The 20,633-nt window shown below is 31.2% G+C and overlaps 1 protein-coding gene across 1 annotated transcript in view; it reads right to left on the reverse strand.

Moving 5' to 3' along the window:
• mRpL15 (mitochondrial ribosomal protein L15) overlaps positions 1 to 20,633 on the reverse strand; it is a 30,369-nt gene that overhangs the window by 9,476 nt on the left and 260 nt on the right. Inside the window, exons 2-3 of the mRNA XM_075356791.1 lie at positions 18,108 to 18,262; positions 13,171 to 13,336 (exon numbers count right to left, since the gene is read on the reverse strand). Coding sequence (XP_075212906.1) covers positions 13,171 to 13,336; positions 18,108 to 18,262 — 321 coding nt within the window. The remainder of the gene's footprint in view (positions 1 to 13,170; positions 13,337 to 18,107; positions 18,263 to 20,633) is intronic.

A 20,633-nucleotide genomic window follows, 5' to 3' on the forward strand; every position in this document is an offset into this window, starting at 1 on the left:
TCAACCCCGTGATGCGAGAAGAGTGTAGAAAATTGATCCATTCAATGCCTGACAGGATTAAGGCATGCTACAAGGCAAGAGGAGGATGCATTGACTATTAAACATTATAATTTTACCAAAAATATTTTTTGTATTATTTTTTTACAGAACAAAAATATTTTAATTAAGAAAAATTGGTGTTTTTAGTTGGTTTTAAAGTTTTTTCCAACACTGTATAATGAGAATATCATCAAAACGTGTCCATATTAAAACTTATGTGTATGAGTGGTGGCATATACTAATTTACTCTCAAAATCCTGTAAACATATTTCTGACATAATTGTTGATAGTGGAAATGAAATTGTAAAGATTTTTTTTTATGAATAATATTTGTTATTATATTCAAAATAGTTTTGTTGACATATGTTTCTTATAATAGTGATGATACCTTTAATAAATTTTACATCTTCATGGTTAATTTTTAATTTATTTTTAAGGTATAGTCTAACCAACATGCTAACCAAGCAAAAACAATTTTTTTTAATAAATTACACATTAAACTTTATCATACAATAAATGTTAATAAATCATACCTGAAATTAAATTAAATTTCTAAATATGCAATCATAAAAATGAATAATTTCCAGTATAAAACCATGATAAAACAACAAATTTGCAGAACATTTCCAAATAAAACAAAAGATTAAACAAGGATATTGTAGAGAAACTGTATAAATATTTAATTATATAATACACATTTAAAATTACAAAAAAGGTTTAGAACCATTCATTTTGATTATATAAGATATTTAATTGAAATTAGTAAAGACAGTTTCATTGTAAAAAACTTATTCTGAAAACTTTATAAATATTTTTTTATTTCTCTACATACCTTATACTACTTATCTATATAATTGCCACATGAATTAAGACATTTATCGTAGCGATACATCAGCTTAAATATACTCTTGTCATATTCTAATGCTGTCAGTACATTTAGCCACTGATTAACAGCATTTTTAAGTTCATTGTCACCCGCAAATTGCTTACCACTCAAAAATTTTCAATTTCCCAAACAAATGGTAAGCAGGTGCTAAGTTAGGACTATATGGAGGGTGACTGTAAATTTCCCATCTAAATGTTCTCAGTAAATCATGTGTTGGACCCGCAACATGTGGATGTGCATTATCATGCAGCAGATGACACTATCGGTCAGTCGCTGATTTTTAAATTGCATGCTGTAACTTACATAGAGTTTTGCAGTAGGCTTCTGCATTTAGTCATTCCACATGGCATCAAATCAATCAGCAGTATGCCAAACCGATCCCAAAAGACTGTGGCTGTCAGTTTGCATCTGAATGGCTGTGACTTGACCTTTGTTGATGATTGAGAATGATGCCATTCACTTGACTATTGTTTTCTCTCTGGCATGTAATACGAAATCCATGTTTCATTGCTGGTAACAATTGAATTAAGAACTCATCACCTTTTTCTGTGTAGCGCATCAAAAATTCCAAAGCAGATCCCATTCAAATTTTTTTGTGATGTTCTGTTAAGATGTGCAGCACCAAACGTGCACGAACCTTTCTGAAGCCTAAATGGTCATGAACAGTGTGACTAACAACAGCTCTTGAACCATCAGGAAAAAGAAGAACCAGATCTGAAATTGTTGAGCGACAATCTTTTCTGAATTCATCATCAACGCATTTCAACTAGTCTTCGGTGATTATCACGGTCTTCCCCAAACATTCTTCATCATGTAGATTAATTCTGTTATTTTTAAACCTTTCACACCATTTTCGGACATTTCGTTCATTCATTACATTATCACTGTATACAGCAATCAATCAACCACCTATGAATTTCAGGCGGCTTAATGTTTTGATGGTTTAAAAAAGGTATGACTCCATGTATTTCAGTCAGCAGCAACATCGATTTTCCTATTCATTTTATAACGTAATAATACACATGAAATCAAAGGTACAACGCGACAACAATAATGTGTGTACATTACTAGCATCGCCATGAGTAACACAGTTTTGCCAACCTTAAGAAGAGAAATTTCTTAGGAGTCTTTACTTTAGAGATATCCCTTGTAATATAACTAAAAAGACTCATGAAACCAAAATTTATAATTTAATCAAAACTAAAAATATAAATAGAAGAATTTATGATGCAGAATTTATTAATCATAAACCAAATAATACCATTCCGCCGATCTCCTGGCAGAGTGATAGTGTCTCAGCCTTTCATCTGGAGGTTTTGGGTTTAAATCCTGAACAGACATGGCATTTTACATATGCTACAAATTTCATACTCTACGGTGGTCAGGTGGAAAAAACTTACAACGGTTGAGCTGGACCCAAGAAATAAAACAATAACTATTAATGTTAAATGTGTTTAATTACAAAAAATCATTAATATCTAGTAAGATAGAAGATAATATTACTTAATTTTGGAAAGGTTTTAATTATTTTTGAGGAATTTAAAAAAAAACAGTAATTTTTTATGGTAAAAATGTAAGTAATTTGAAAAAGTTATTTAAAAAATGAAAATCCCTATTCTAATATCTTGTAAGTGCAAATTTACAAAACTAACAATGCAAGGTTTAATTTGGCACAGACCAAAAGAGAAATGCCTGATAAATAAACATGAAACTTGTCAGTAAATTCTTTACTTTTCAAAACAGTCTTCACGTACCACTTCCCCTGCATCAGCCACATTTTGCACTTTTTACAGAAGTGCTTGTTTTTATTGTTTTACATTTGTAACACCTTCTTCTTTTCTCTTATTGCAGATCAACTGTTTCTTCTTCTACACCAGAAAGGCTTGAAGCAAGATGCCAAATTTCATGTGGAAGATTCTGTTGTGTAGTGCACATCGTCATGTAGGGCTTTATAAGAGACTTTTCTAAGTTTTTGAGATATTATCTTTTGTTGATAGTCTCAAAGTTTGAACTGAGTACAACATAACTATTAAGTACTGTAATGTTAAAAAAAAAGTCAAAAAGTTATCGTTTCATTCCCTGTGCTACGGTAAATTCACCACACATAGCATCAACATCAACGAGGCCTTTAGTTTTGTTGTAGTATGTTATTGAACTTGGATTTTTCACATCACTACTTTCAGGGCAAATTTCATTATCATCATTCATTGATGAGAAAAATAACACACATTTGTCATGTTGAGGTATATAAGAAACTAATGTAATGTCTTTGTGAAAAGCAAACATACTAGAATATTGTTCTTTTTGTTAAAAACTCCGGGGGAAGATGAGGTTTATATTTTTTAAATATACCACAATGGTGAGATTGTTATTTTCAACATCTTAGTAATATTGTAGGAGTTAAACCAATTACTAATTATCAGATTTTGTCTGGAACTTCTTTTAAAAGCCCTATATGCCAGAAAACAATGTCATCGACTTTATTAGTGACTTTGATGGGTTCGTCTGATTGAACACCTGCATAGACTTTCAAATGCTTCACATAATTGGTCTTAGAACAAGCTAAGTATAAACCTTTAAACCATTTTTCAAAGCTTATTTGGGATGTACATCCTCTATCTGCATTGTCCTCTAAGAGACCAGGTTCTCTTTTTTCTGTTTAGCCTCCGAAACCACTGTAAGGTATTACTTCAGAGGATAAATAAGAATGATATGTATGAATGTAAATGTAAAAATGTGTGAATATTTGTAAACGTTGTACATATATGTGAGTGTAAATGTAAATGTTATATGTATGAATATAAGTGTAGTCTTGTACAGTCTCTGGTCAGCTATTCCTGAGTTGTGTGGAAAATTGAAACCCAACCACCAAAGAACACCGGGATCCACGATCTAGTATTCAAATCTGTATAAAAGCAACTGCCTTAACTAGGATTTGAACTCTGTAAGAGACCAATATTTCGTCTAAAATCACATTTTCTGAAGGAGTGAAATATCTATTACAATCCGAGATAAAGATATCAGCAAGACTCTTCAAAGCAGCAAGATTATCAGTAGCTTTTTTCCTCTATGGTATTTATGTTGTCAAATCTGACACAATGAATCAAAAATCTAAATCTCTTCAAAGACAACAGTTTCTCTAAAACTTTCTACTCCGCTATCAGTATTCCAAAACTGTTCAATGCTGATTTTACTCCCACACAAAGCTCCAGATATGTACAACAGGCCAAAATAAGCCTTTATTTTATTCATGTTTTTTTGGTCTAGCCATATTTGGATCACTTTGGTAATTTTACGAGGAATATCTCTAAAGTAAAGACTCCTGGGAAATTTCTCTCCTGTGTAATTCATGGCCACACTAGTAATATAGCACTTCATTGTTGTCTGTAAGTTGTTGTTTTATAGTATCTTTGATTATGTGTGAGTTATTGCGTTATAAAATTAATAGGAAAATCAATGTTGCCGCCAACTGTGAAATACATGGAGTCATACATTTTTAGGCCATCAAAATGTTAAGCCGGCTGAAATTCATAGGCAGTTGGTTGCTGTGTACGGTGATATTGTAATGAATGAAAGAAATGTCTGAAAATGGTGTGAAAGGTTTAAAAATAACAGAATTAACGTGCATGATGAAGAACGTTCGGGGAAGTCCGTGATAATCACCGAAGACTAGTTGAAATGCATTGATGATGAATTCAAAAAAGATTGTCGTTCAACAATTTCAGATCTGGTTCTTCTTTTTCCTGATGTTTCAAGAGCTGTTATTAGTCACACTGTTCATGACCATTTAGGCTTCAGAAAGGTTTGTGCACGTTCAGTGCTGCACGTCTTAACAGAACATCACAAAAAAATCCGAATGGGCTCTGCTTTGGAATTTTTGATGGGCTACACTGAAAAAGGTGATGAGTTTCTTAATTAAATTTTTACTGGTGATGAAATGTGGATTTTGTATTACCCGCCAAAAAGAAAATGGCAGTCAAGTGAATGACTCCTCAATCACCAACCAGACCAACAAAGGTCAAGCCACAGCCATTTGGACGCAAACTGACGGCCACAGTCTTTTGGGATTGGTTTGGCATACTGCTGATTGATTTCATATGGAATGACTAAATGCAGAACCCTACTGCAAAACTCTACGTAAGTTACAGCATGCAATTTAAAAATCAGCGACATGTGCGGCTGACCGACTTGTGTCTTGTCATCTGCTGCATGATAATGCACATCCACATGTTGCGGGTCCAACACATGATTTACTGAGAACATGTGGATGGGAAATTTACAGTCACCCACCATATAGTCTGGACTTAGCTCCTTCTAATTACTGTTTGTTTGGGAAATAGAAAAAATGTTTGAGTGGTAAGCAATTCGCAGGTGAAGATGAACTTAAAAACGCTGTTAATCAGTGGCTAAATGTACTGACAACAGTAGAATAAACAAGAGTATATTTAAGCTGATTTATTGCTAGGATAAATGTCTTAATTCATGTGGCAATTATAGAGAGAAGTAGTATAAGGTATGTAGAGAAATAAAAAATATTTATAAAGTTTTCAGAATAAAATTTTTTAGAATGAAACTGTCTTTACTTTAGAGATAACCTCTCGCATTTTACAGAGTCAATAAAGATATTCGTAGATTTCACTACTAAGTTAATCAAGAGTTCATTGAAAAACAATTCCCACGATTCTAGTGATCTGTGTAGATTCACTGCATCTCACATTGCCAGGTAAGTACGTGGAGACTAAGTTATGCCACCTAGTCTGACATTTGGTGGGAAAACTTCTTTCCTCCTTTGGTTTTTTTAACTCTACCCAAACGCAAGCATGATGGCATCGTATCTGAATCTGCATCAGCAGCATTGGCTGAAGTGGGCATGGAAACACTAGAAACTGAAGGCACTTCTCGTTCTACAGTTTCTGTTTCTCCATTACTAAGTTCACATCCACTATTGCTATCATGGTCACTAAATAGTTCCAGGTCCAGATCAGTATCAAAATGATCAACTTCACTTAAATTATCATATAAAATTCTGTCAATTTCACTACAAGAAACTTGTTTATCTGTCGTTTCATTTTCAAAGTCTATCAAAGCATCAATAGAGTTTATACTAATCACAGTAAATTATACAAGTGGCTAAAATTACACATACAACACACTATAAATTAGTAATGAGAACAGTAAGGCTGGTCTGTTAAGCCCATGTATGATTTACTAACTTGTTATTCACAGACTAATGTGATAAGTTGCCAAATTGCGACATTAACGGCCTCTTGGGAATATTTTGGGAAGGTACATTACTGTTCAATTCAAAACAATAACTTTTAATAGAAAAATACTTGAAAATGAAAACTGCTGGGTCTCAGAGTTCAACCGTTCTAGGGTTAAGACTTGAAGATCTTCAACTTTTGCTGAATTGACTAATCAAACAGGACTGAAAATTGGTACATGGTATTCAGCCGAGAACACCACTCTGATGCTGGTTTATATGTCAATGGTCATAAGTAGAAAGAGTTACTTCGTTCAAGTTTTTGGGCTGCTACAACACTAACCAGATGGATCCTAATAAAGAGGTGAAACCAGAACAGATATTTAGAAAAGATTTTCTTGACCATGTTTAAAATAAGAATCTGAATTTGAAGCTTAGACAAAGAATGGTGATGTTATAAACATTGTTTCATCAGGAAGTGTTTCTTTTCTTGAGTCTGAGTATGTCTTAAGTATTTTTTTGTACATATCAGGCTTTTAATAATTTGTGGTGGTCCTCTGCCCTGTTTCAGATGCAGAAGCATGACTACAAGCAGAATGAGCTGAATGTATTATATAGTTATTTCATCAATTGAGATGGCACCTCAGAAGTAGGAAAAATTCTATCTAAAGGTTGTTTACAAGGTAGTGTTTCAGGACCCCTGCTCTGGGTTGCTGAATTCATTCTTTAATGCTGCTGAGGTTACCTAATTGATGCTGCGCCATTGTGTATGTGAATGAATGATGGGCTTTTGCTAGTTAAAGAGATATGAGGAATGAGATCGAATTCAGAGCAGCCCAAGCTTGCAAAATACTCCAGTTATGGAGTTTCCAACATAAGATGGTGTTTATCCCAAAGAAAATAATGATTATATTACTCAAGAGCAGACTAGCTGTTTCACGATGACCTGTGTATTGGCTCATCAAATTACGTATGTCCCCCCTGCAGAAGTATCTACATGTTATTCTTGTTGAGAATCTTTGATTCACGGAGCACTTTCAATATTCTACCAAAAAGGCTTGTTCTGCTTTCTTCAATGTTCAGTCAGCAGTTTATCCCGATTGGAGGCTTAATTTCAGAACCATGCGTGTTCTATATAAGTGTGTGTGTGAAGCTATAAAGCTGTATGCTGCCCCTGTCTGGGCTCATTCAATGAGGTACAAATGTAATAGGAATATTTTGTTGAGAGCCCAGTTTCTCCTATTGTTATTTGTAATTGGTTGGTGCCTTTAGGACTGACTGTTGAAAGGCAGTCCTTTTTATTTCTGGTATGAAGCCCATTGATATCCTTGTATCTAAGCAATTATGTTATGATGGTAAGAAGGTAGCATCATACCAGTTCTGCCATAAGGCAGAACTTACCTCTGGGCACATAAAATAAATAGACGACCAAGGTTTCCATTTATGGCAGGTAAAGTGGACTGAATCGTCCAATGGCTGTTATATGTATGGTATTATTCTTGATGTGAGAAGTATGTAGGTAGTTAGGTTGATTTCCTCCAATTGACATAATACACAGTTTCTTTCTGGACATGATATTTGAGAGCGGTTGACCAGATTTGGTTTGATTAATTCAGGCTCGTGTCCAGAATGCAGGGCCATTGATAATGTGCACCATGTCTTACCCAAGTATGTAGCTGAATGTATCAAATTAGCTAGAGAGCTTGCGAGCATAAATTCTAGATTTGATCTACAAGATTGAAGTTTTTATATATATAGGAATAGTTACTGTGTGAAACCTTTGGTGTTAGAGGAAGGGGATTGCGCTTCCGCAAATCAGTTAATTTGATAGGTGAGGGTTTAAGTTATGGTAGGTGGTCATAGTTGGAAGAAGTCATAAGAAAGGTGATAGTAGGTTGTGTAGATACACTGATGGAAATGTCTGATGAGGCATTTGCATCAGTGGCATCCTGACAGAGGCCCAAACTGATGACTATGTTGTGTTATCAAGTTAAGAGGGTCAAAAAGACAACCTCCAGTAAAGAATACCAGGGCTAGGAACGGAGGGGGTGGTGTGGCAACCAGGATCATCAATGTAGGTGTCTTCCCCAACAGGGGTCAGGATTTGGTCTATGTTGATGTATGGATGTAAAGTCTGGACATTGAAAGTGGTGACTATTACGGGAATGGAAGCATTTAAAATGTGGCTCCATAGAAGAATGTTTTGTATCTCATGAATGGAATGGAGGTCTAATAAAAATGTTTTGTGAAGAACCGAGGTTGGATGAAACTCCCAACAACTATTAAGTGCAGGTAGCTGGCTTATTTGGGTCATATTTTAAGGGGGAGCAATAATCAATTTTTGAAATTGGTTCTTCAGGGAAAGGTTGAGCATAGAGAGTTGGAAGGAAACAAACCTTGTAGTTTGACAACATTAAGGATTAGACTGGTATCCAAGACGCAGAAGTGCTTTTTCATAGCGCACAGAACAGACAGGAATACTCTAGATTGATATTCACCATCAGGGGACCTAATATGATACTTTAAGATGAGAATACATTCAGGGGTCATGGTATGCTGTTAAGCAAAAGCATATTGTGCTGAGTGAATACAAAAAAAGAAAACTACTTTATACCTCAGGTTCACCATTAGGCCTAGTATGGAATGCTTGTTATTTTTGGGAATGGCATGCGGATAGATATTTTTTCATATCCTAGCATTAGGTTATGGCAGTCAATGTAAACAAACAAGTATGGAAATTATCCACAGGTATTAAAATAAATTCAAAATTTATAACATTTTTTTGAATGTTTATAGATCTCTAATCTTAATGTTTTGTATGTTTCTATCAATATATTCAATATAAAGCGAGCACACTTCTAAAAAGATTGCAAGTCATTAGGAATAAAATTGTGCACTGTGTCAACATAACCACATATTTCTTCCTTCTGTTTCTAAAACTTCTACTAGCCATCTAGAACATGCTTCAACACTTTTTCGACCACTTTTAGATTTGTCAACCCATTTGTAAAAACTTGCCCTTATTTGGTGAAAAATATTGTCAGCTTTTACGCCTTCAGATAACAAAAAACAAATTAACTATAATACTATTATGTATGTTGTTTTAATAAAATTAAATTTTTTTTGGAGATGCATTGCACTGAAGTAGAAAAGGAGGTTCAAATGTTCACTGTCATATAAATCTGCAGCTGAAAAACATTGCCAGGTTCTAATGAGAGAGGTTGCTCAATTGCGTGAAAATAAGTACATTAAAATTGTATGAAGAGCTGGTACACCGTTGTTCAGAACAAACAAGTCGTACAGTAAATTTCTTGCAAGATGTACTTACTGAAGTATCAGATATTGAGGTAATCTGTAAACCACACTAAGGTGATGTATTTACTAGCTGTCAATGTTAAAAAGGGTCATTAATATATACACATACAAGATTTCATTTATTACAAGATTATATTTTGTAAAAGTAAAAATAAACATAATTCTGATATTAGAATAATTAAATTTGCCTGTAATAAAAACTGAAGTATACTCATAATTGGGTGTATATTTTTTAATAGAATACTTTTGTATATTTTTTAATAGAATGATATACCTTTTATCATACAGCAGTTAGAATAATAGCAGTTAAAATTCTGAACACCTGTTAAGAATTAAACTAAGAGGATATTTATGTTTTATTGTTAATTTTTAGTTTACCTAAAATTTTATTTTATTTCATTTTATTCAGAGTAAATGAAAACTGTTTTTTTAACTACAAGTAATTTTTTTAACTTAAGAATTTTTTAGTTAATTATGAACAGATTTAATAAATAAGATGTCATTTTCATTGTCATAAAACACTTAACATTTTTTGTTATAACATAGATTTAAATAAATCAGCGGTTGCAAAGATATTAAAAATTAAAAGGTTTACATGGCTGCAATTTTGAAATGGATCAGTTCAATAGTTTTATACAAGTAAATCTCTATGTACACTAGCAGTAGATGAAATTTCAACTCTATACGATTAACCATTCCTGAAAAATAAATTTTTATGTTAAAAATACAAAATGGGAGAGCTGGTAAACTAAGCGATTCAGGATATATGTTGATAAAAAGTCTTTCTTTTTTCATTGTGAGGGACCATTCCCTGAATGGTTGAAATTGTTTTTATAATCACCTGCATGTGTGTGTGTGTGTGTTTCTAAAATGGTGAGCTGGCTATACTTTTTCAGATTCTACTTGTAAAACTAAACAAAAAATATCCTTAGGAAAAATGGCAATTTCTCCTTCGTTCTCCCTCTCTTTGTCATTTTGTTATTTTTATATAAAAATTTATATCTCAAGTTCAGATGCAGGAATCACATTAATATTTTGTAAGCATCTTTGTAATAAAGATTTAAAATTAGCAAAAAATCAGGACTTAAATACCTTTGCCAATTACAAAATGGTGGCCATGTTTATTTTTCAATCAATTATATCTCCTTAAATATATGTTTTATCAAATTATATGTTATTGCTAAAATATTAAGCCTTTTATTTTGAACAAAATGACATTTTACTTTTTAAAATTGGTTAACAAATAGCTACATTATGGCAGGAAATTGATGTAATTTTTTTGTCTGTTTTCATGACTTCCACTTTACGTTCAATTCGATTAAATATTAATTGTTTTTATTTACTGTTAATTCTAATAATGTTAATTAGTATCAGATTAAGTAATAATTTTTTCACAATAATAGACCTAATAATTTAAAAAAATAAAACAACTACCTGTGATAATCTTACGTTAATTATTGTAGAACACAAGGTATACTTTTTTTAAAAAATAAACAGTTAATAATTGTTAAAAGTTATAAGAGATGTCCAAAATGTCCACCATTAGAGATTAAACAAGTCTCCAAGTCTTTTTCTGAGAGACTGTCTTAACCGTTCAAAAATTCCAGGAGTATTAGTAATTTCTTGAAATTCATTTTGGATCCTTTGCTGAAGATCCTCAATGTTGAGTATTGGAGTTGAATACACAATATGTTTCAAATGGCCTCACAGGTAAAAGTCAAGAGGGTTTAAGTCAGGTGATCGGGCAGACCAAGCCATTGGCCCTCCACGGCCTAACCATTTTTTTATGCAAAGTTTCATGCAGGAAATCTGATACCAAATGAAACCACATATTTCCTCTTTAATTGTAGAGGTTCCAAAAAATGTGGAAGATTTTCAGCAAATGAGCAAGATAATTCTCTCCAGGTAAATAATTTGATAGAATGACAAAACTCAAAAGATGGTCATTAAAAATACCTGCCCATATGTACAGGGAAAATCTTTGTTGATAGCTAGCTATTTTGGAGAGTACAATGAGAATTTTCATCGCTCCAGCTATGCTGATTATGATAGTTCTGAACACTAGTCCTGTTGAAAAAAGCTTCATTTTTACATTATAAATTATTCAAAAGTGAAAAATTAATATTAATTGTTTTATTATTATGTAATGTTAAATTTTGATAATAATTTACAATATTACAATTAACAACAAATAAAAACAATTAATATTTAATAGAATTGAAGGTAAAGTGGAGAACAAGAAAACAGACAAAGAAATTACATCAATTTCCTGCCATATCATAGCTATTTGTTAACCAATTTTACAAATTAAAATGTAATTTTGTTCACAATAAAGGCTTAATATTTTAGCAATAACATATAATTTGAAAAATTTATACTTATAGAGATATAAGATTGAAAGATAAGCATGGCCGCCATTCTGTAATTTGCAAAGTCCTGATTTTTTGCTAATTTTAAAACTTTATTACAAAGATGCTCAAAAAATATTATGTGATTCCTCTATCCGAACTTGAGACAAAAATTTTTATATAAAAATAACAAAATGGCAGACAGGGGGAGAAGGAAGAAGAAATTGCCATTTTTCCTAAGGATATTTTTTGTTTAGTTTTACAAGTAGAATCTGAAAAATTGTAGCGAGTCCACCATTTTGGAAACACTCTGTGTGTGTATATATTTTTTTTTCTTAAAACAACACCACCAGGCCAGTCTGAATGATTCTTTTATCAATGGTTTGAAGAAATTTCAGGGCAAGTTTTCAGCGTAAATTTCTTCAGATAACTCCATCATTAGATGAGCAGTACTAAAACAAAAAGTATGTTGAATTTTACAGCTGCATTTATATGTGGTAATATACAGAGTTGAAAAGTAGCTTTCCATGAATGAAATTTGAAAAAAAAAACAAAATTTTAGATTGATATTTCATTTTATTAAATAAAGTAAATTTTTCTTGTGGTATCAACAATTTAATAGAACATTTTATTGTACCACGATTTTTGTAGAGAAGTTATCTTAATTTTCATAAAGTTATTGCATATATGAATAAAGTTATAACCATAAATAGCTGCTACCATAGGTTTTATTTTCATATTATCTAGTACGGTTTGTTATATTTTAATGTGTTGAATACATATATCTAAAGTAAACGGATATTTCCTATTTTTATTTCTATTTATACTCATTATCTGGATTTGTGTTGATTCTAGTGCTAGTAGAAAATTATACATAAGCGATTTTAATTAATTTAATATAACTTGAAAAATGAACTTAATTTAATTGGACAGAGCAATTTACACGATTGAAATATTAGCACTGTCTGCAATTTCTTCATTTAAAAATCTGACAGTTGGCTTTTTCATGAAAAACAGATTTTAAGCATGTACTTATTTTATAAAAATAAAATTAATAAGTCAACAAATTACACAAGCTTCAGGTAGTTCAAACTTTGTAGCAATCACGTTATTTATAACTAGGCATTTCAAATGGATATGACTTCTGATTTTTCATTTTCACATAGTTGTATGTATGACTTTTCACACAACTATGTACGACATAGTTGTAGTAATACATCACCAAGAACAGAGGATGGATTCTTGTTTTCCTGGTGATTTCCCACACTGCTATCTTGACTTCACTGACTGCTTTCCAAAATAACTTACAAATTAGTAACGAAAAAATAGATAAAATTATGAATAAAATATCTTTCAAAAAATAAAAATAATTCATTTACCTCATCAGTCAGATGAACTCCATAATGAAATTCTCTTGGATTAAAAGTAAATATTCCACTATTACATATAGTAGAAAGATCAATGGGCTTAGATGTATCAATACGACCTGTATCAATCATTAACTGCAATTGTGACAATGATAATGGAGGATACTGTCTCCTTAAACTGAAACACAATATCACAGATCTGTTACTTTACATTATTCTAATTCAATAACTCTACATCATATACCCAACAAATACAGCAACCAATAAAATAATTTTATTTAGGATGCATAAAAAATTCTTAGCCTACAATTTTTTTAATATCATATAAACAGATCATACCGTTATTATTACTAATTCATTATAAAATTGTGTTTAATAATTTTACATGTAGCAAGTATTTTCTTTCTACATCAGAATATTTGTACAAAAAATTTTTCTATTCTACATTCATTCTTATTTATGAGGCATATTCATAAAGTAAGGGCCAAATATTAACAATATTATTAAATATTAGCGAATCTGAAGACAGATTCACACATGCAGGGCCAACTATCGGTTATTTATAAAGCCACTGCAGTTGTTATTTTGATTCAGCAGTCATTTGCCTGCTGGTGAATGCAGATTGCAATGTCTGCGACAATCGTTTCTCCTGCCAGTTGTGAAGTGTGTGCTGTGATTCAATTTTTGTATGCAAAAGGATCTTCAGCTGCTCAAATTCATCGGGAGTTGTGCCTAGTGTATGGACCTACAGTAATGAGTGAAGAAAAGGTTAGACAATGGTGTTGAGACTTTAAAACTGGCTGCACAAATGTGCGTGATGAAGAGCAGAGTGGCAGGCTCAGCATTCAGACCGACGAAATCGTTGACCAAAAACTGTGATGAGATTGACGATTAGTGGGCTGATGAATTTCCACATGTTAGATGCACCTCTATACATGATTGTCACAGAAAATGCTCACTGACCAACTCAAAGAGTAGCAGTGGACGAGCAATTTTGGACTGCTATCAACAAGATGGAGATGATTTGTTTTCCCACATTGTTACAGGTAACAAGACATGGATATTCTATACAAATACAGAATTGAAACAACAATCAATGCAGTGGAGGTATTTAAGTTCACCAAAACCAAAAAAGGTTTAAGCAATCTCCATACTTGAGTTGAAAAGTGTTGGCTACCGTTTTTTGGAACAAAAAGAGCATCATTTTGGTTGATTTCATGGAATGTAGATCAATAATTACAGCTGATGTGAACTCTAAAACGTGCGATCCAAATTCTACTCTAGCCTAATCCTCCTTCACAACAACATGCGTCCTCACACCGTTGCCTTAACCAAGAAGAAGATTCAAGATTTTCGTTAAGAACTTATAGACCACCCTCCATATAGTCCTGACCTTGCACCTAGCAACTACTTCCTCTTCTAACATTTGAAAAAGTTGCTCGGTGGACAACAGTTTGAAAATGGTGAAAAAGTCAAGACTGCTGTTGTCAATTCCCAGGCAGCAAACTTCTATGCAAAGGGGTTAAAGAAACTGGTGCAGCGTTACAAGTGCTTAGAACTGAATGGAAAATATGTTCAAAAAATGTGTGCTCACATTTGAGCTTTTAAAAAAAATATATATTTAAATAAAAGCTGTTCAGGTTACTGTCAATAATAGATCTTAAATCGTCATATTACTAAAGATATATTTATATGCAGATTTAAAGCCTATACAGAAAATAAATCAAAAACTTATATCAATCCCACATCTATTTTTTATATTGCCATTTCTAAAACATAAAAAATATTATATAATTTCCTGTTTCTACAAACAGTAATTGTACAACTCCAACTGGAGTTGATTATAGTTCTGATTTATGACATCAAGTAAACATTTAATGGTGTGATCTTTTGTATATAATAAATTATTTTTACTCTAAATAAAGCAGGCCCAAAAATCCCAGTTTTTCAGGATAGAATGCATTTTTTAATTTTTTCAAGGCTTCTCTTTGATTCTGTTCTTGTATTCAAAACAATTACAGAGATAAACTAAATTGTCCTAATAAAAAAAATTTCTATTTTATGGTCTTAAAATTTTACAGAAGTAGCCTATAATCTTAAAAAAATTGCTAATGCTACACTGTACATTTTTAGCACAAAGGAAGTATGTGCTTTATTGTCTATAAGAAATGTATAGAATGTTGTGTTACATTTTACATTTATTAGTTGTGAATGTTTATTGCCTAATGATGAAGTAACTACTTTATAACTCATTTCAGCAAATAAAATTATGAGAAATAACTGGAGGTCTACCTATGTAAAAAATATTTACTTTATAACTAATAAAGTTAAAAAATATATATATATATATATATATAAGCATAACAAAATGAGGTTTATGTTTATAAATAAAATCATAACTCTAAAACCTAGAAATATCTTTCCAGAAAACTGTTTTAAGAATATAATCTGATCTCAAACTTAGTGGAAATGCAACTGGTATGGTTGTTAATGATACATGTCTTATTGTAACTTAAGAAATACTGTTTAGTATGTGCTCATATAGTATAATTTTTTTTCTACTTTTTTTTTAGTATATCATTTGTATTATAGACTGTGATTTGATGTTAATGTGCTACATATAAAATTTTCATATTGCAATTGTATATTAATATGTGTCTTCTTCCTATCAGTGACTTGCAATGGTTGATTCTGATGTTTTATAATATTTATATATATTCTTTGGATATGTGAGTGAAACACATTAACTTGTGCACTTATTCCAGCAACAAACACACCTCAATTCACAGCCATTTAATGGTAAAGAAGTATGAATACAAAACCAAAAACTTAATACTTTACAAGGATCATTCAATAATTAGGCACAAATTGCTCTACAGCTAAAATGGTTTATTTAATTAATGTGACATTTTTTACACTTTTCAACAAAATCTCCAGCAAAATTAATACAAATGTCCTGTCTTTGAATCAACTTATTTCTCCCTGCTGCAAAGAAATTTTTATCTTAATGTCAGAGCCAATTTTTTCTTGACACGTGAATTTGTTTCTACTCCATGCTCAATCTTTTTGTATCCGGTTCATATGGATGAATTCATGTCTCATCACAGGTTAGAATAATATACATAAAAGCATCACCTTTCTGCTGATACAATTGTTTTCAGCTCTGTGCATGTGCAAAGTCATGTTTGCTTATGATAATATGCCAACTCTCTTGGAACCCATTTGCACTTGTTTTATGGTACTTGAGCTTGTTGGTCATAATGTTATTAATTGTATACTAATTCCTTGATAGAATCACAATGTTCAGAAACTGTCATCTTCTCTAAATATAACACATCCCTCTACTTGCACTACTTTGTCTCCATTACAGATTTTTTACATCATAGTTTATCCATAGAACACTGAAAATGATCAATACCATGAGAAATAATACTACTCTGCCTACCATATCATCCTTTCATCTGTAAGTTGCCGGGTTTCAATCTCGGTCAGATAAAGAAAATTTTCATGTTATAAAATTCTATTCCATACTTCAAAAAAAGAAAGTTAGATTGTGTGGTAAAAAAAAGTCCTAAGAATAAAGTGAAATTAAAAAAAAAAAAACCAATATTTTTTTTGCACTTGCATAAATTAAATGTGTTTATTTTTCAACATAATCTCCTCCTATTTCTATGTAATTAGTCCAAATTTCAATAAGCTTTTGAATTCTTTACTGGAAGAAATTTTTTGGTCTGGTACACAGTCAGTTTTGTACTACTTTCATGATTTTTTCATAAGAACAAAAATTATTCCCTTGCAGCTCTTCTTTCAGTGGGCCAAAGATATAAAAATCACTTGTATCCAGGGAAGAATTGTATGGTAGGTGATCCAGTATTTCAAAACTCAGATCTTGAAAGAAAAAATTTTCTTGACCTTCTGTGGTTGTGTTTCCCTAGGGCAAAATCACATCTTTTGAAAGTTTATCACTCCTTTTGGAACTGATATTTGGCTTCAGTGACTGTATTAGTTCACAACAGTTTTCCCCATTCCACTTTTAGATGTGAAATGAATAAAAACTAGATCCCAAATATCATCACCATCTTTCCGGTGATGAATGTCTCCAGAAAACTTTATCACTTAATCTTGACTCAAAGTCTATTATCCACTTATTATCTATTATCCATTTCAGAAATGAATATCATATCATTCATCTTCAAAATATTTCAAAAGCTTCTAGGATATTTTCAAATGATTATCTTTGGGGATGTCTGTAGATGGCATTGAACCCAGTGAGAACAGACTTTTCTGGAATTTAAAGAATCATGTGGGACTGAAAACATTTAACCATTGCTTATACTTAACTAACTAGAAATTTCATCAAATTTAACTTGATGAATCTTACAATCACTTATTTAACTGCTTCCATATTGTCATCATTTTTCACTGAAGAGAAGGCCTACCTTTTTGTTTTTAATCACAAAATGAAATCCTACCTTTTTAAAGTGACCAATCCATTCAAATTGATTTGCTTCTGATCAAAATCTCTTTGAATCAGTGCTGCATTCTACAAATAATCTTTACTGGTTTCTGAGTAAAGTTTTCTCAGAATTATATCATTGGTCATATCTCTTTCTTGATGCAATCTTACGAAGAAGCATTCATTTAAATTGACTTTTAAACATAACCACAAACCGGTAACAATGAAACAATACTTTCAATGAACAGATGATACATAGTTAAGATTTATAGTAGAAAAATCAATAATATGAGTCATGTAATTAGGAGGGAAATAAAAATTTTGCTTTACTTTTTTGTTTTCTCTTAACAATGAAAGTTTATCTTCAAAAAGTTCTGCAGGAATGATATTTTGGATGGAATTGTTTTGGAAAAATGGCATATCTTGAAGATTACTTTTTTTTTACACACATACTTCATAAATAATAAAATTAAGTATAAAAGAGATAACTTACTGATGGCCCTTATAGTATGGTTCATAAGGAAATCTTAAATAAAAAGGATTATTTCCTGTTTCATAGCCAAGTCTCATCCAGTTTTGTCTTTGACCTGATCCTTTATTACCACAGCCATGTTTGTCTCCTCCATATTGGGCTCTAGGGCGTTTACTCTATATAATAACAATTTAAATTAATTACTACTTGCTTAATATTAAAATAATAATAAAAGAGTGTTTTATTAAATCTAATCAATATATTATAATTACAAATCCCTGTAAACAAAACTGAATAAAATACACACATTTGAAACAAAAAAATATATTACAGCAATAAAATTACAAAAGATCATACACATAATGACATAGTTGAAGCCATCTTCACAGTATAACAATAAATTATCAAGTTTTCATTGTATATTAAGGAAAGATATCTTTCACAAAAGAAAAAATGTTCATATGTCAAATAGGTTCAAAAATACTTAACTATTGTACTAAATTTTTGTTACAAAATTACTTTTCCAGCCAATCTGTAGATTTGTTTATGTTTTTAGTTGAAGATTTCATTAAATTTTTTCTTCCTGTAATCTTTTTTTATAATTAAACAAATTTTTTTAAAGATATTTAATGGATGACTGCAAATACCATCAAGGATCATATAATATCATCAACCATCATGAACAACATAGAAACCAAAAAATTTGTTTTGTATTAATTGTTAGGCTACTACATATACTTTTTCTACTTTTCTGAGTTTTTGATGTGCTAATGTGAAGTATATTTTGTTTTATTTATTTACAAAGGAGTGTATCAGTGAATATGCTGTTAATTTTATTTGTGCCTTTGGAATGTTATAGAAATGGCATTTTTTAAAATAATTTTCAATTGATATTTATGCTGACTAGTCTGTGAATTATAATATTTAAAGTAAATAGTTTACGTGAGGTCAGGTAATTTGGGATGTTGCCAACTAGTGTTCATCATCATTGAATGTTCTGGTGTATTCAAGTTTGTTTTTAAGAAACGACAGTGTGCTACTGCTATTCGGATATTTGTGAATGTTTTATTACATCAGTTGATGCTAATCATATATTTTGTTTTATAAGGTCTGTTTTTCTTAAATTGAAAATTTTCTTCTGAAAAGAAACAGCAGTACAGGTTACTTTAGGTGGCTTAAAAAGCAAATGTACATATGTCATCTAATTTTCTGATTATGTTAAAAGGTTGTACGTCACTTGTTTATAAAAGAACTGGGCCTTCTTGGCATAATCAAAATTATTTTTATCTAATGAAAATATTAAGAGAACAGGATTTAATTTTAATGTTCACATATTCAAACATAACATTTTTATTTTATATGGAGAGTTTATTTTAACTAAAAATCAATTAAAAGTTGAATTTTTTTTACAAAGAATTGTGAGCATTTAGAATATATGAATAATATTTTTTCAAGAAAACTTTAATGTTAGTACTGGATTTAATTTTAATACACACGATGTTCTGCATGATTTTATTTTTTTTTTGTTTGAAGATGGCCCTGGTTTAAAGATTTGGTAATTCTGAGCAATTATTTGATCAACTTCATTCTTACTCATATCACAATAAGAACATATAAGACCATGCAAGAAATGCTTAGAATCAGGAAAATACAAGATCTAAATATCAGTGGACAGTGGGTGACCAGTGCAAGATCAATCTGAACCTCAACTATAACCTTTCTCCAGAGAATGGAGAGCATCTACACAGGTCACCTTAACTCACAAAACTGATTACTAATTGACAAGTGTACTGATATCATGGCATGGACTTTGATCTGTCTACTTTCCAACTGTTACATCTTGTTTTTTCTTGATCATAAACATATCTATTATGGTACATTTAAAGTATTAAAGAATTTAAGTTAATCAAGTAATTGATTAAAATTACCAAACATTTTATGATAATGCAAACAATTGATATTATTTTCTATTAGATTATTTTTATTTGGCATCCTAATCCTGGAGGAAATTTACAAACTCATTTTTCTAAAATCCCGTTATTAGTTTTATGGTAAAAATATTGAGTACATCCATTTGATTCTCATTTATTCATTGATGTTCAATTAAAATTTATATAAATCAAATATTATCAAATTCAAATATCAAGGGAGTATCACCATAAAAGCAACATGTAATTGTTTCTGTTTCACTAGTATATGTACATTATAAAGACTTTTGATATGACCCAATGTAGGTTTTTTATGAATTATTCACCTAAACTTGTGCGTGGAAATTTATAGCCTATGAAAAATGGCACGCTGACCGGGACATCCGGATGAAAACGCTACCACTCCGTCACGGAGATCGGTATTACCGGTTTAATTTTTTTTTTTTAACTTTTCCTTCAACTTGAAGAACTTTGTTTTTATATGGCTAACACATACTTTAACCTTTATATCTGCATGAATTTTTTCATAGTTGACCGTTTCTTTTCTAATATTAATATTCTTTATCAATGCTGGTGTTTCCGTAACTAATAATAATTATTATTTTCCAATTGATATTAA

Source organism: Lycorma delicatula, chromosome 2 (genome assembly GCF_047948215.1).
Source record: "Lycorma delicatula isolate Av1 chromosome 2, ASM4794821v1, whole genome shotgun sequence".
NCBI classification, from domain to species: domain Eukaryota; kingdom Metazoa; phylum Arthropoda; class Insecta; order Hemiptera; family Fulgoridae; genus Lycorma; species Lycorma delicatula.